This window comes from Pongo pygmaeus, chromosome 21, assembly GCF_028885625.2.
Source record: "Pongo pygmaeus isolate AG05252 chromosome 21, NHGRI_mPonPyg2-v2.0_pri, whole genome shotgun sequence".
NCBI classification, from domain to species: Eukaryota; Metazoa; Chordata; class Mammalia; order Primates; family Hominidae; genus Pongo; species Pongo pygmaeus.
Genome location: NC_072394.2, coordinates 8,221,218 through 8,236,520, shown reverse-complemented (window position 1 = coordinate 8,236,520; position 15,303 = coordinate 8,221,218). Strand labels below are relative to the sequence as shown.

The window sequence follows — 15,303 nt, the reverse complement described above, 5'->3', positions numbered from 1 at the left end:
GCTCACTGCAACCTCAGCCTCCCAGGCTCAAGCCATCCTCCCACTTCAGCCTCTCAATAGCTGGGACTACAGGTGCCTGCCATCACACCTGGCTAATTTTTGTATTTTTTTTTTAGAGATGGAGTTTCACTATGTTGCCCAGGCTGGTCTCGAACTCCTGAGCTCAAGTGATTCTCCTGTCTGGGCCTCCCAGAGTGTTGGGATTACAGGTGTGAGCCACTACACCCAGCCAGGCTTACCTTGTACATTTCTTGCCTCAGTCCTAGAATCAGCCATTTCTCCAAGGAATACTGGTTACCTTATTGGAGAATAGTATTGGAATCCAAAGCTTGGGTGCTAGATGTGCTCATTGGAGTATCATTGTTTATAGGGCGTCTCAGCTGACAGAGCAAGGAAATACATGTTTTTGTACTAACCGACATATGTATGTATGTGTGCATATACATACACATATGTATATGTATAATGGCTTGTTTTTTCTTAATTGCTTTTGAACAGTAAAGTAATTGATAAAATTCAATTATTTTTTCTTGTATAATTTATGTTTTTCTGTGTAAGAAATACTTGCCTAATGTAAGGTCACAATACTTTATCCTATTTTTTCTTTTACGGTGTTTATAGTTTTGACCCCTACATGTAGGTGTATGGTCCTTTTCAAAAACAATTTTTCCTGAATTCTAGTGTGAGGTAAATATCTTTTATTTCGTTTGTATATTTTTCTAGTACAGTTTCTTGAAAATATTATTCTTTCTCCATTGAATTGCCTTGCCACCTTTGGCAAAAATTGACCATTTCTCTATGTGTCTATTTCTGGACTCTATTCCATCTCTTTCATCTATATATCTAAATTTATGTCAATACCACACTCTTGAAATCTTGAAATCAGGCAATGTGAGTCCCTAAATTTCTTATCCAGAGATTTCTTTGCTATTCTAGTTTCTTTGCATGTACATAAGTATTTTAAAACTGACTTGACAATCTTTACAAGAAGAGAAAGACTGCTGGAATTTATATTGGGATTGTGTTGAACCTGTTGATCAGTTTAATAATATTGAATTTTCCAATTCATGAACATAGTATTTCTTTCCATTTATTGGATTTAAAAAATATCTCTCATTTTGTGGTTTCCAGTGTACAGATCTTGTATATATTATGTTTATTCCCAAGTATTTCCTGTTTTGATGCTATGATAATTGGTATTAAAAACATTTAATTTCCAATAGTTTGTTACTACTATATAGAAAAAGTTTTTGTTTATATATTGATCTTATATCCTACGAGCTTACTAACTCAGTGGTTCACTTAGCTTGTTTTTAAAATATAGACAAATATGGGAATAACTGTTTGTTTTTTATAAATAAGTTTTTATGTGGTTGAGAAGGTTGAGAAAGTTCCCTTCTATTCCTTGTTTTCCAGGATCTTTTTTTTTTTTTTTTAAATCATGAATGGATGTTGGATTTAGTTAGCCTCTTTATCTGTATCTACTGAGATGATCATATGGTTTTTTCCTTTTTCTCTTAATATGGTGAATTACATTGATTTTTTTAAAAATTATACTTTAAGTTCTAGGGTACATGTACACAACGTGCAGATTTGTTACATAGCTATACATGTGCCATGTTGGTTTGCTGCACCCATCAACTCGTCATTTACCTTAGGTATTTCTCCTAATGCTCTCCCTCCCCTAGCCCCCCACCGCCCGACAGGCCCTGGTGTGTGATGTTCTCTGCCCTGTGTCCAAGTGTTTTCATTGTTCAGTTCCCACCCATGTGTGAGAACATGTGGTGTTTGGTACTCTGTCCTTGTGATAGTTTGCTGAGAATGATGGTTTACAGCTTCTTTCATGTCCCTGCAAAGGACATGAACTCATCCTTTTGTATGGCTGCATAGAATTCCATGGTGTATATGTGCCATATTTTCTTAATCCAGTCTATCATTGATGGATGTTTGGGTTGGTTCCAAGTCTTTGCTATTGTGAATAGTGCCGCAGTAAACATACATGTGCATGTGTCTTTATAGTAGCATTATTTATAATCTTTTGGGCATATACCCAGTAATGGGATTGCTGGGTCAAATGGTCTTTCTAGTTCTAGATCCTTGAGGAATCGCCACATTGTCTTTCACAATGGTTGAACTAATTTACACTCCCACCAACAGTGTAAAAGTGTTCTTATTTCTCCACATCCTCTCCAGCATCTGTTGTTTCCTGACTTTTTAATGATCGCCATTCTAATTGGTGTGAGATGGTATCTCATTGTGATTTTGATTTTCATTTCTCTGATGAGCAGTGATGATGAACATTTTTTCATGTGTCTGTTGGCTGCATAAATGTCTTCTATTGAAAAGTATCTGTTCATATCCTTTGCCTACTTTTTGATGGAGTTGTTTTTTTCTTGTAAATTTGTTTAAGTTCTTTGTAGATTCTGAATATTAGCCCTTTGTCAGATGATGGGTAGATTGCAAAAATTTTGTCCCATTCTGTAGGTTGCCTGTTCACTCTGATGGTGGTTTCTTTTGCCATGCAGAAGCTCTTTAGTTTAATTAGATCTCATTTGTCTATTTTGGCTTTTGTTGTGATTGCTTTTGGTGTTTTAGTCATGAAGTCCTTGCCCATGCTTGTGTCCTGAATGGTATTGCCTAGGTTTTCTTCTAGGGCTTTTATGGTTTTAGGTCTAACATTTAAGTCTTAATCCATCTTGAATTAATTTTTGTATAAGGTATAAGGAAGGGATCCAGTTTCAGCTTTCTACATATGGCTAGCCAGTTTTCCCAGCACCATTTATTAAATAGGGAATCCTTTCCCCATTGCTTGTTTTTGTCAGGTTTGTCAAAGATCAGATGGTTGTAGATGTGTAGTGGTATTTCTGAGGCCTCTGTTCTGTTCCATTGGTCTATATATCTGTTTTGGTACCAGTACTATGCTGTTTTGGTTACTGTAGCCTTGTAGTATAGTTTGAAGTCAGGTAGCGTGATGCCTCCAGCTTTGTTCTTTTTGCTTAGGATTGTCTTGGCAATGCAGGCTCTTTTTTGGTTCCATATGAGCTTTAAAGTAGTTTTTTCCAATTCTGTGAAGAAAGTCATTGGTAGCTTGATGGGGATGGCATTGAATCTATAAATTACCTTGGGCAGTATGGCCATTTTCATGATATTGATTCTTTCTACCCATGAGCATGGAATGTTCTTCCATTTGTTTGTGTCGTCTTTTATTTCGTTGAGCAGTGGTTTGTAGTTCTCCTTGAAGAGGTCCTTCACATCCCTTGTAAGTTGGATTCCTAGGTATTTTATTCTCTTTGTAGCAACCGTGAATGGGAGTTCCCTCATGATTTGGCTCTCTGTTTGTCTGTTATTGTTGTATAGGAATGCTTGTGATTTTTGTACATTGATTTTGTATCCTGAGACTTTGCTGAAGTTGCTTATCAGCTTAAGGAGATTTTGGGCTGAGATGATGGGGTTTTCTAAATATACAATCATGTCATCTGCAAACAGGAACAATTTGACTTCCTCTTTTCCTAATTGAATACCCTTTATTTCTTTCTCTTGCCTGATTGCCCTTGCCAGAACTTCCAACACTATGTTGAATAGGAGTGCTGAGAGAGGGCATCTTTGTCTTGTGCTGGTTTTCAAAGGCAATGCTTCCAGCTATTGCCCATCCAGTATGATATTGGCTGTGGGTTTGTCATAGATAGCTCTTATTATTTTGAGATACGTTCCATCAGTACCTAGTTTATTGAGAGTTTTTAGCATGAAGGCTGTTGAATTTTGTCGAAGGCCTTTTCTGTATCTGTTGAGATAATCATATAGTTTTTGTTGTTGGTTCTATTTATGTGATGAATTATGTTTATTGATTTGCGTATGTTGAACCAGCCTTGCATCCCAGGGATGAAGCCGACTTGATTGTGATGGATAAGCTTTTTGATGTGCTGCTAGATTTGGTTTGCCAGTATTTTGTTGAGGATTTTTGCATCGATGTTCAACAAGGATATTGGTCTAAAATCCTCTTTTTCTGTTGTGTCTCTGCCAGGCTTTGGTATAAGGATGATGCTGGCCTCATAAAATGAACCTAGGAAGGATTCTCTCTTTTTCTATTGATTGGAATAGTTTCCAAAGGAATGATACCAGCTCCTCTTTATACCTCTGGTAGAACTCGGCTGTGAATCCGTCTGACCTGGACTTTTTTTGGTTGGTAGGCTATTAATTATTGCCTCAATTTCCGAGCCTGTTATTCGTCTATTCAGAGATTCAACTTCTTCCTGGTTTAGTCTTGGGAGGGTGTGTGTGTCCAGGAATTTATCCATTTCTTCTAGATTTTCTGATTTATTTGCATAGAGTTGTTTATAGTATTCTCTGATGGTAGTTTGTATTTCTGTGGGATTGGTAGTGATATCTCCTTTATCATTTTTTATTGCGTCTATTTGATTCTTCTCTCTTTTCTTCTTTATTAGTGTTGCTAGCAGTCCATCTATTTTGTTGATCTTTTCAAAAAACCAGCTCCTGGATTCATTGATTTTTGTGGAGGGTTTTTTGCATCTCTGTCTCCTTCAATTCTGCTCTAAACTTAGTTATTTTTTGCCTTCTGCTAGCTTTTGAATTTGTTTGCTCTTGCTTCTCTAGTTCTTTTAATTGTGATATTAAGGTGTTGATTTTAGATCTTTCCTGTTTTCTCTTGTGGGCATTTAGTGCTATAAATTTCCGTGTACACACTGCTTTGAATGCATCCCAGAGATTCTGGTATGTTGTGTCTTTGTTCTCATTGGTTTCAAAGAACATCTTTATTTCTGCCTTCATTTCGTTATTTACCCGGTAGTCATTCAGGAGCAGGTTGTTCAATTTCCATGTAGTTGTGTGGTTTTTTTGTTTGTTTGTTTGTTTTTTTTTTTTTTTTACTGAGTTTCACTCTTGTTGCCCAGGCTGGAGTGCAATGGTGTGATCTTGGCTCACTGCAACCTCCGCCTCCCGGGTTCAAGCAATTCTCCTGCCTCAACCTCCCGAGTATGTGGGATTATAGGCATGCGCCTATAATTTTTTATTATAGTTTTTTTGTATTTTTAGTAGAGACGGGGTTTCTCCATGTTGGTCAGGCTGGTCTCAAACTCCCGACCTCAGGTGATCTGCCCTCCTTGGCCTCCCAAAGTGCTGGGATTACAGGCGTGAGCGACTGTGCCCGGCAGTTGTGGGGTTTTGAGTGAGTTTCTTAATCCTGAGTTCTAATTTGATTGCACTGTGGTCTGAGAGACAGTTTGTTGTGATTTCTGTTCTTTTACATTTGCTGAGGAGTGCTTTACTTCCAATTATGTGGTCAATTTTAGAATAAGTGCGATGTGGTGCTGGGAAGAATGTATATTCTGTTGATTTGGGGTGGAGACTTCTGTAGGTGTCTATTAGGTCTGCTTGGTGCAGAGTTGAGTTCAAGCCCTGGATATCCTTGTTAACCTTCTGTCTCGTTGATCTGTCTAATATTGACAGTGGGATGTTAATGTCTCCCATTATTATTGTGTGGGAGTCTAAATCTCTTTTTAGGTCTCTCAGGACTTTATGAATCTGGGTGCTCCTGTGTTTGGTGCATATATATTTAGGATAGTTAGCTCTTTTTGTTGAATTGATCCGTTTACCATGATGTAATGGCCTTCTTTGTCTCTTTTGATCTTTGTTGGTTTAAAGTCTGTTTTATCAGAGACTAGGATTGCAACCCCTGCTTTTTTTTTGCTTTCCATTTGCTTGTTAGATCTTCCTCCACCCCTTTATTTTGAGCCTATGTGTGTCTCTGAACGTGAGATGGGTTTCCTGAATACAGCACACTGATGGGTCTTGACTCTTTATCCAATTTGCCAGTCTGTGTCTTTTAGTTGGGGCGTTTAGCCCATTTACATTTAAGGTTAATATTGTTATGTGTGAATTTGATCCTGTCATTATGATGTTAGCTGGTTATTTTGCCATTAATTGATACAGTTTCTTCATAGAATTGATGGTCTTTACAATTTGGCATGTTTTTGCGGTGGCTGGTACCGGTTGTTCCTTTCCATGTTTAGTGCTTCCTTCAGGAGTTCTTGTAAGGCAGGCCTGGTGGTGACACAATCTGTCAGCATTTGCTTGTCTGTAAAGGATTTTATTTCTCCTTCACTTAGGAAGCTTAGTTTGGCTGGATATGAAATTCTGAATTGAAAATTCTTTTCTTTAAGAATGTTGAATATTGGCCCCCACTCTCCTCTGGCTTGTAGGGTTTCTGCCAAGAGAGCCGCTGTTAGTCTGATGGGCGTCCCTTTGTGGGTAACCCGACATTTCTTTCTGGCTGCCCTTAACATTTTTTCCTTCGTTTCAACCATGGTGAATCTGACAATTATGTGTCTTGGAGTTGCTCTTCTCGAGGAGTATCTTTGTGGTGTTCTCTGTATTTCCTGGATTTGAATGTTGGCCTGCCTTGCTAGGTTGGGGAAGTTCTCCTGGATAATATCCTGAAGAGTGTTTTCCAAGTTGGTTCCATTCTCCCTGTCACTTTGAGGTATACCAGTCAGACGTAGATTTGGTCTTTTCACATAGTCCCATATTTCTTGAAGGCTTTGTTTATTTCTTTTTACTCTTTTTTCTCTATTCTTGTCTTCTCACTTTATTTCATTAATTTGATCTTCAATCACTGATATCCTTTTTTCCACTTGATCGAATCAGCTATTGAAGCGTGTGCATGTGTCACAAAGTTCTCATGCCGTGGTTTTCAGCTCCATCAGGTCATTTAAGGTCTTTTCTAAACTGTTTATTCTAGTTAGCCATTTGTCTAACCTTTTTTCAAGGTTTTTAGCTTCTTGCGATGGGTTAGAACATGCTCCTTTAGCTTGGAGAAGTTTGTTATTACCGACCTTCTGAAGCCTACTTCTGTCATCTCCTCAAAGTCATTCTCCATCCAGCTTTGTTCCATTGCTGGCGAAGAGCTGTGGTCCTTGGGAGAAGAGGCGCTCTGGTTTTTAGAATATTCAGTTTTTCTGCTCTGGTTTCTCCTCATCTTTGTGGTTTCGTCTACTTTTGGTCTTTGATGTTGGTGACCTACAGATCAGGTTTTGGTGTGGATGTCCTTTTTGTTGATGTTGATGCTATTTCTTTCTGTTAGTTAGTTTTCCTGCTAACAGTCATGTCCCTCAGCTGCAGGTCTGTTGGAATTTGCTAGAGGTCCACTCCAGACACTGTTTGCCTGGGTATCACCAGCAGAGGCTGCAGAACAGCAAATATTACAGAATGGCAAATATTGCTACCTGATCCTTTCTCTGGAAGCTACATCTCAGAGGGGCACCTGCCTGTATGAGGTGTCTGTCAGCCCCTACTGGGAGGTGTCTCCCAGTTAGGCTACACGGGGCTCAGAGACCCACTTGAGGAGGCAGTCTGTCCGTTCTCAGAGCTGAAATGTGATGCTGGGAGAACCACTGCTCTCTTCGGAGCTATCAGACAAGGACGTTTAAGTCTGCAGAAGTTTCTGCTGCCTTTTGTTCAGCTATGCCCTCGCCACAGAGGTGGAGTCTATAGAGGCAGTAGGCCTTGCTGAGCTGCGGTGGGCTCCGCCCAGTTCGAGCTTCCCAGCCACTTCGTTTACCTATTCAAGCCTCAGCAATGGAGGACGCCCCTCCCCACACCAGGCTGCAGCCTCGCAGGTTGATCTCAGACTGCTGCACTAGTAGTGAGCAAGGCTCCATGGGTGTGGGACCTGCCGAGCCAGGCATGGGAGAGAATCTTCTGGTCTGCTGGCTGCTAAGACCATGGGAAAAGCACAGTATTTGGTCAGGAGTGTCCTGTTTTTCCAGCCACAGTCTGTCATGGCTTCCCTCAGGTAGGAAAGGGAAATCCTCCGACCCCTTGTGCTTCCTGGGTGAGGCGATGCCACACCCTTCTTCGGCTCGCCCTCTGTGGCATCCACCCACTGTCCAACCAGTCCCAGTGAGATGAACCAGGTACCTCAATTGGAAATGCAGAAATCACTTGTCTTCTGCATCGGTCACGCTGGGAGCTGCAGACTGGAGCTGTTCCTATTTGGCCATCATGGAATGGAAGGCGATTTTTTTTTAACTGTTTAATCAGCCTTGCATTTCTGGAATAAATGCTACTTTTATTATGATGTATTATCATTTTTAAGTTAATTAAGTTAAGGAAATTCTCTTCTATTCCTAGATTTCTGAGAGTTTTTAACATCATGAATGGATACTGAATTATTTTTAGGATGTTTTTGCAGCAAGTATTGATATGATCATGTGATTTTTCCTAGTCTGTTAATTGATTTTCTAATGTTGGACTAGTGTTGTATGTTTGGGATGTATTTCACTTGGCTATAATGTATTGCTCTTTTTATATATTGCTGGATTAGATTTGTTAATATTTTGTTAAGGATTTTTGCATGTATATTCAAGAGGGATGATGTTCCTCATTCTGAAGAAATTTGTAGCATTCATTGCTTATTAGAAAAGAAGGAAGATCTCAAATCAGTTATTTAACCTATCATTTTAAGAAACTAGAAAAAGAGAAGCATGTCATATCCAAAGTATGCAAAAAGAAAAAAAAATTATAAAGATGAAAGTAGAAATCAATGAAATAGAAAACAGAAAGTCAACCAAACCAATAGTTAAGTTAGTTCTTTAAAAGATTAATAAAATATATCAACATCAAGCCAGACTGATTAGGAATGTAAAAGAAGAGTCAGACATCACTAAAATGAGCAATGAGAGAAGGGATGTTTTGATATATTTTTGGTAATATCTTCTAATATGCTTTTACTTTTAGCTATCTATGCTCTTATAATTAAGTACAGTTTCTTGTAAAGTTTTCTGACAGTCAGTGAGCCTCTAATTCAAGTGCTTAGACAATTTGAATATAATGTTTTTTTCTTTTTTTTTTTTTTTGAGACAGTTTCGCTTTCATTGACCAAGCTGGAGTACAGTGGTGCTATCTCGGCTCACTGTGACCTCTGCCTTCTGGTTTCAAGTGATTCTCCTGTCTCAGCCTCCCGAGTAGCTGGGATTACAGGTGCCCGCCACCATGCCCAGCTAATTTTTTTACTTTTAGTAGAGACAGGATTTCACCATGTTGGCCAGGCTGGTCTTGAACTCCTGACCTCGTGATCCGCCTGCCTTGGCCTCCCAAAGTGCTGGGATTACAGGTGTGCGCCACCGTGCCCGCCTCCGTGCCCAGCTGAATTTAATGTAATTGTTGATATGGCTGCATATAAAGCGATCATCTCGTTATTTTCTATTCGTTTCATCTCTACTTTGTTCTTATTTCTTCTTCTTATGCCATCTTTTGAGGATTTAAAAAAAATGAACCATTTTTTTCTCCACTTTTGTCCTAGTAGCTATACTTCTTTTATTTTTTTAGTAGTTGCCCTACCATTTGCAAAATACACTTTTGGATTATCATAGTCTACTTTCAAATTGTATTAATATTATAGGCCATCGTGTATAATGTCAGAAGCTTGTAACAGTACACTTCCATTCATTCCTCACAATCTTTGTGCTACTTGTGCCCTATAGTTTGCACCTGTATATGTTATAAACCCCATGATACATTGTTAGTATTTTTGCTTTAAACAATTATCATTTGAAACACTTTGAAAATGAGATAAAAGTTCTCTATATCTTCCCACTTATTTAGAGTATTAATCACTTTCATTCTTTTGCATATCGTAGATTTACATGTGGTGTCTTTTGTTTGGCCTGTAGAATATCCTTTAACATTACTTATAGTGTAGGTTTCCTGGTGAAAAATTATCCCAATTTTTGTGTGTCTGAAGAAGTCTTTATTTTGCCTTTACTTAATGAAGACATTTTGTAGTTTTCTCAGTTTTTAGTTTGTTTCCTCTCTTAGTTCTTTAAAGAGATTACTCCATTGTCTTCTGTCTTGCATTGTTTCTGACCAGAAATCTGCTTTAATATTTTTGTTCATTTTCACATGTGTCTTTTTGCTCTTGTTGCTCTTAAGATTTTATTACTGGTGTTCAGCATTTTGATTATGATGTACTCTGTTGTATTTTTATTCATATTTCTTTTATTTGGGGATTGTTGAGCTTCTTGGATTTGTATGTTCATAGTGTTTATTAAGTTTGGATAATTTTTGGCTGGTATTTTTATTGTTCATCCATTTTTCTACTTTTATTTGGGACTCCAGTTACATGCATGTTGGATCATTTGATATTTCCCATTCTTCTCCAGTACTGTTTTTTTCTTTCTTTTCCTCCTTTTCTTTTTCTTCTTTTTCCTTTTCTTAGTATTTTTTTCACTTTGTCATTTATTTGGATAATTTCTATTGCTATATTATTATGTTTATTGCTATTTTCTTCTGCAGTGCCAAATTTACTGTTAACAATTTTCAAAGTGCCTTTACCTTAAATTATTGTCTATTTCGTCTCTAAAAATTTAATTTTTTTTTTTTTTTTTTTGAGACAGTGTGTCGCTCTGTTACCCAGGATGGAGTGCAGTGGCATGATCTCTGCTCACTGCAACCTCCACCTCCTGGGTTCAAGTGATTCTCTTGCCTCAGCCTCCTGAGTAGCTGAGATTACAGGTGAGCACCACCATGTCCAGCTGATTTTTGTATTTTTAGTAGAGACGGGGTTTCACCGTGTTGGCCAGTCTAGTCTCAAACGCCTGACCCTGTAATCCTCCCGCCTTGGCCTCCCAAAGTGCTGGGATTACAGGTGTGAGCTGCTGTGCCTGGTCAAAAATTTTTACAGTTGTTTTTTCTTTCCTTCTTTTGCTAATGCTTTCACATACCTACCTGAACATATAGAGTATGTTTATATGATCGAGTTTAACATTGTTAGCTAACATTAAAATTGTTTGCTAATTCAGTAATTGTTGTCATTTCTGCGTTTGTTATTATTTGATATTTCTTCTGGTTGTGGGCCGTATTATTCTGCTTACTTGCATTTCCGTACATCCTTCCCAACATGTCTTGTTATCTGTATGATTATAGCCATCCTTGTGGGTTTGAAGTAGTATTTTGTTGTGGGTTTTGATTTGCCTTTTCCTGATGACAAAAGATGTTGAACATTTTTCTTTTTCTTTTTTGAGACAGAGTCTCGCCCTGTCACCCAGGCTGGAGTGCAGTGGTGCAAGATCTTGGCTCACTACAACCTCTGCCTCCTGGGTTCAAGTGATTCTCGTGCCTCAGCCTCCTGAGTAGCTGCGATTACAGATGCCCACCACCATGCCTGGCTGATTTTTGTATTGTTAGTAGAGACAGGGTCTCACCATGTTGGCCAGGCCTGTTTCGAACTCCTGGCCTCAAGTGATCTGCCTGCCTTGGCCTCCCAAAGTGCTGGGATTACAGGTGTGAGCTGCCATGCCTGGCCACATTTTTCTATTTTTAGAATTGATTTTTATCTATTTATTTTTTAGAGACAGGGTCTCACCTTATTGCCCAGGCTGGAGTGCAATGGCATGAACATCTTTTCATGTGCTTGCTGTTGATTTATATATCTTATTTGGAGAAATGTTAATTCATATTCTTTTCCCATTTTTAAATTGTGTCATCTTTTTGTTTTAGAGTTGTAGAATTTTTTTAAATATATATTCTGGATATAAATCCCTTATTAGATCCATGGCTTGCAATTTTTTTTTCCATTTTATGTTTTTTCCCCCCTATTTTCTTTTTGGTGTCCTTTGAAATAAAAGTTTTAAATTTTGATGAAGTCCTATTTACCTAGTTTTTTCTTTGGTTGTTTGTATTTTTGCTGTCAAATCTGAAGCTATTTTGTTATTCAAGGTTATGAACATTTGTTGTTATGTTTTCTTTGAAGAGTTAGGTAGTTTTAGCTCTTACATATAGACCTTTGGTCCACTTTGAGTTAATTTTTATACATGGTGTGAGATAGGGGTCCAACTTCATTTTCTTACATATGGATATCTAATTGTCCCAGTACCATTTACTGAAAAGACTATACCTTCTGGCCAGGCACGGTGGCTCATGCCTGTAATCCCAGCACTTTGGGAGGCCGAGGCGAGTGGATCATGAGGTCAGGAGATCGAGACCATCCTGGCTAACATGGTGAAAACCCTGTCTCTAATAAAAATACAAAAAATTAGCCGGGCATGGTAGTGGGTGCCTGTAGTCCCACCTACTCAAGAGGCTGAGGCAGGAGCATGGCGTGAACCCAGGAGGCGGAGCTTGCAGTGAGCCGAGATCACACCACTGCACTCCAGCCTGCGCAACAGAGCAAGTCTCCATCTCAAAAAAAAAAAAAAAAACAAAAAACAAACCCACGAAAGACTATACCTTCTTTATTGAATTGTTGTGGCAACCTTGTTGAATTGATTATAAGGGTGTATTATTTCTGGATTCTCAATTGTATTATATCAATTTATATATCTATCCTTAGCTATATGTCTATATTACACTGTCTTGATTACTGTAGTTTTGTAGTAAGTTATAAAACCTAGAAGTATGAGTCCTTCAGTTCGATTCTTTTCAAGATTGTTTTGGTTATTCTGGGTCTCTTGCATTTCCATATGAATTTTAGGATCAGCCTGTCAGTTTCTGCCAGAAAAAGTAGCTAGGATTTGATAAAGGATTATTTTGAATTAGACTGATTTGGGGAGTATTGCCATTGTAACAACATTAAGCCTTCTGGTCCACGTACATAGAATGTTTTTCCACCTATTTAGGTATTGAATTAAAAATTTTTTCAGTGTGTTTTACGGTTTTTAGCATACAAGTCTTATACTTCTTTTAAAAATGTGTTTCTGTTTTTTTGTTTTTGATGTTATTGTGAGATTTTCTTGATTTCATTTTTAGATTGTTTATCGCTAATATATAAAAATCCAATTGATTTTTGCATATTAATCTCGTATCCTGCAACCTTCCTAAACTTATTAATTCTAATTTTTTTTTAGTGGATTCTTTAGGATTTTCTACATACAGGATCATGTTATCTTGAAACAGACAATTTTACTTCTTCCTTTCCAATCTAGACCGACCAACCTACCTACCTACCTAGCTACCTACCTTCCTTCCTTCCTTCCTTTTCTTTCTCTCTTTCTTTCTTTCTTTCTCTCTTTCTTTCTTTCTTTCTTTTTCTTTTTGTCTAATTGTCAGGTTAGATTGTACAGTATATTGGTGAATAGGTACTGAGAGTGGATATCCTTGTCTTGTTCCTGATCTTAGGGGAAGGCATCCAGTCTTTCACCATTAATTATAATGTTAACTCTGGACTTCTTTTTTTGGCGTAATTATGGTTTGTTGGAGCCTCAATCTCCTAGGCTTCAGTGATCTCCAACCTCAGCCTCCTGAGCAGCTGGCACCACAGATGCATACCACCACACCTGGCTAAGTTTTAAATTTTTTTGTATAAATGGTGTCTCACTGTGTTGCCCAGAGTGGTCTTGAACAGCTAGGCTCAAGTGATCCTCCCACCTCAGCCTCCCAAAGTGTTGGGATTACAGGTGTGAGCCACTGTGCCTGGCCTGGCCTTTTCATTGATCCCCTTTGTCAAGTTAAGAAGTTCCCTTATCTAGTTTTCTGTTTTTCCCATGAAAGGGTGTTGGATTTTGTCAGATGCCTTTTTTCTGTGTTTTTTTTTTTTGATACAATCATGTTTTTTTCCCTGTATTTTATTAATACAGGATATTACATTGATTTTCAGATATTAACCAATCTTACTTTCCTCTTGTTTGTGATATACCATCCCTTTTATATTTTGCTGGATTTGTTTTGCTGGTATTTCTTTGATGATTTTTTTGGTCAATATTTACACAGTATATTGATCTGTACTTTGCTGCTGATATCTTTGTCATGTTTTTAACATCAGGGTGGTATTGGCACCATACGATGTGTTGGGAAGTATTCTCTCACCTTCTAGTTTTTAGAAAATTTCATGAAGGATTGGCATTAATACTTTTTTTAAGACTAATGATATTTTAATTTTTGTTTTTGTCTCTTAGGATTCTCCTTTTACAAACGCAGGAATGGGATCTAATCTAAATCTGTTAGGTGAAATTGAGTGTGATGCCAGCATAATGGACGGAAAATCCTTAAATTTTGGAGCAGTTGGAGCGCTGAGTGGTATGTGGCATTATGACCTACTATCTTTGGAAAATCATGCGCGTGACCATTTTATGCATTCTAAAGATGGTTACAGTCTTTTTCACCATTTCTGCTTGGAATAGTGTTTAAAACAAATGTTCTTTTTTAATTGAATTTAAAACATACAGTCTTAGTTATAAGTAGTTTTTGGTTTGAATTTGATCATTCTCCTGTATCCCTTGAAGAGATTAAAGACATTTAAGACTTGATTTAGAATATTAATTTTACAATTTGAAATACACACTATATTTTTTGTTGTAAAAAATTTCAGGTAATATAAATAAAATTTACCTTTGATCCTCCAAATCTTTTCTTTCTCATTTCCTTTCCCCGTGGGGTTTAACCAGTAAAAATCCAATGCTTTTATCTATATTTTTATGTAATAGAAACACAGTTTTATTTTGTGCCTGTATTTGTTTTCTTAAAAAATAAATGTGTTAATTATTACAAACTTTTTAGATTTAAATATAATCTTTTGGAGATTTTTTCCACATCAGTACATAAAAGATATGTCTCATGTTTTATAATTCATTTATTAAAGCAAAATATACATGAAGTATGTATTTTATGTGTACAGCTTCATGAATTTTTAGATGTAGACACCATATAAGCCACCACCTAGATCAAGACATTAAACATTTCCATGTCAAAATGTAGAACATTTTCATAATCTCAGAAGGACCCTTTATGCTTCTGCTTGGTCCATACTTCTTGTGCTCTCCTCCCCCATGCTAACTTTGGGTACCATAGATTAATTTGCCTGTTCCAAAAATTTACATGAGTGGAATCGGACACTTCCGTGTCTGTTTTCTTTTGCTTAATGTTATGCCTGTGAGATGGATCCATGTTTTGTGTCAGTAGTATTTTATTTTTTACCACTTAGTAGTATTTCATTGAATGGATATACCATAACTTCTGTATTTACTCTCCTCTTAATGGGCATATGAAATTTCTAGCTTTTTACTTTTTTGAGTAAAGCTTCAGTGAATATTATTTTACATGTCTTTTGGTAGACGTATGTACTTCTGTTTTTTTTTTTTTTTTGAGATGGAGTCTCATTCTGTTACCCAGCCTGGAGTGCAGTGGTGCAATCTCGGCTCACTGCAACCTCTGCCTCCTGGGTTCAATTGATTCTTCTTCCTCAGCCTCCCAAGTAGCTGGGATTACAGGCACCGACCACAGTGCCTGGCTAATTTTTGCATTTTTAGTAGAAACAGGGTTTCACCATGTTGGCCAGGCTGGTCTTGAACTCCTGAC

General features: G+C 37.6%; 1 protein-coding gene across 3 annotated transcripts in view; it reads left to right on the top strand.

Moving 5' to 3' along the window:
- The window catches only part of TASP1 (taspase 1), a 312,488-nt gene that overhangs the window by 36,727 nt on the left and 260,458 nt on the right, over positions 1 to 15,303 (top strand). For all 3 annotated transcript variants that reach the window (XR_008496145.2, XM_054467672.2, XM_054467673.2), the window contains exon 5: positions 13,905 to 14,025. Coding sequence is in view for 2 of the 3 variants with exons in the window: in XM_054467672.2 (XP_054323647.1) it covers positions 13,905 to 14,025 (121 nt within the window). In the remaining variant the exon portion in view is untranslated. The remainder of the gene's footprint in view (positions 1 to 13,904; positions 14,026 to 15,303) is intronic.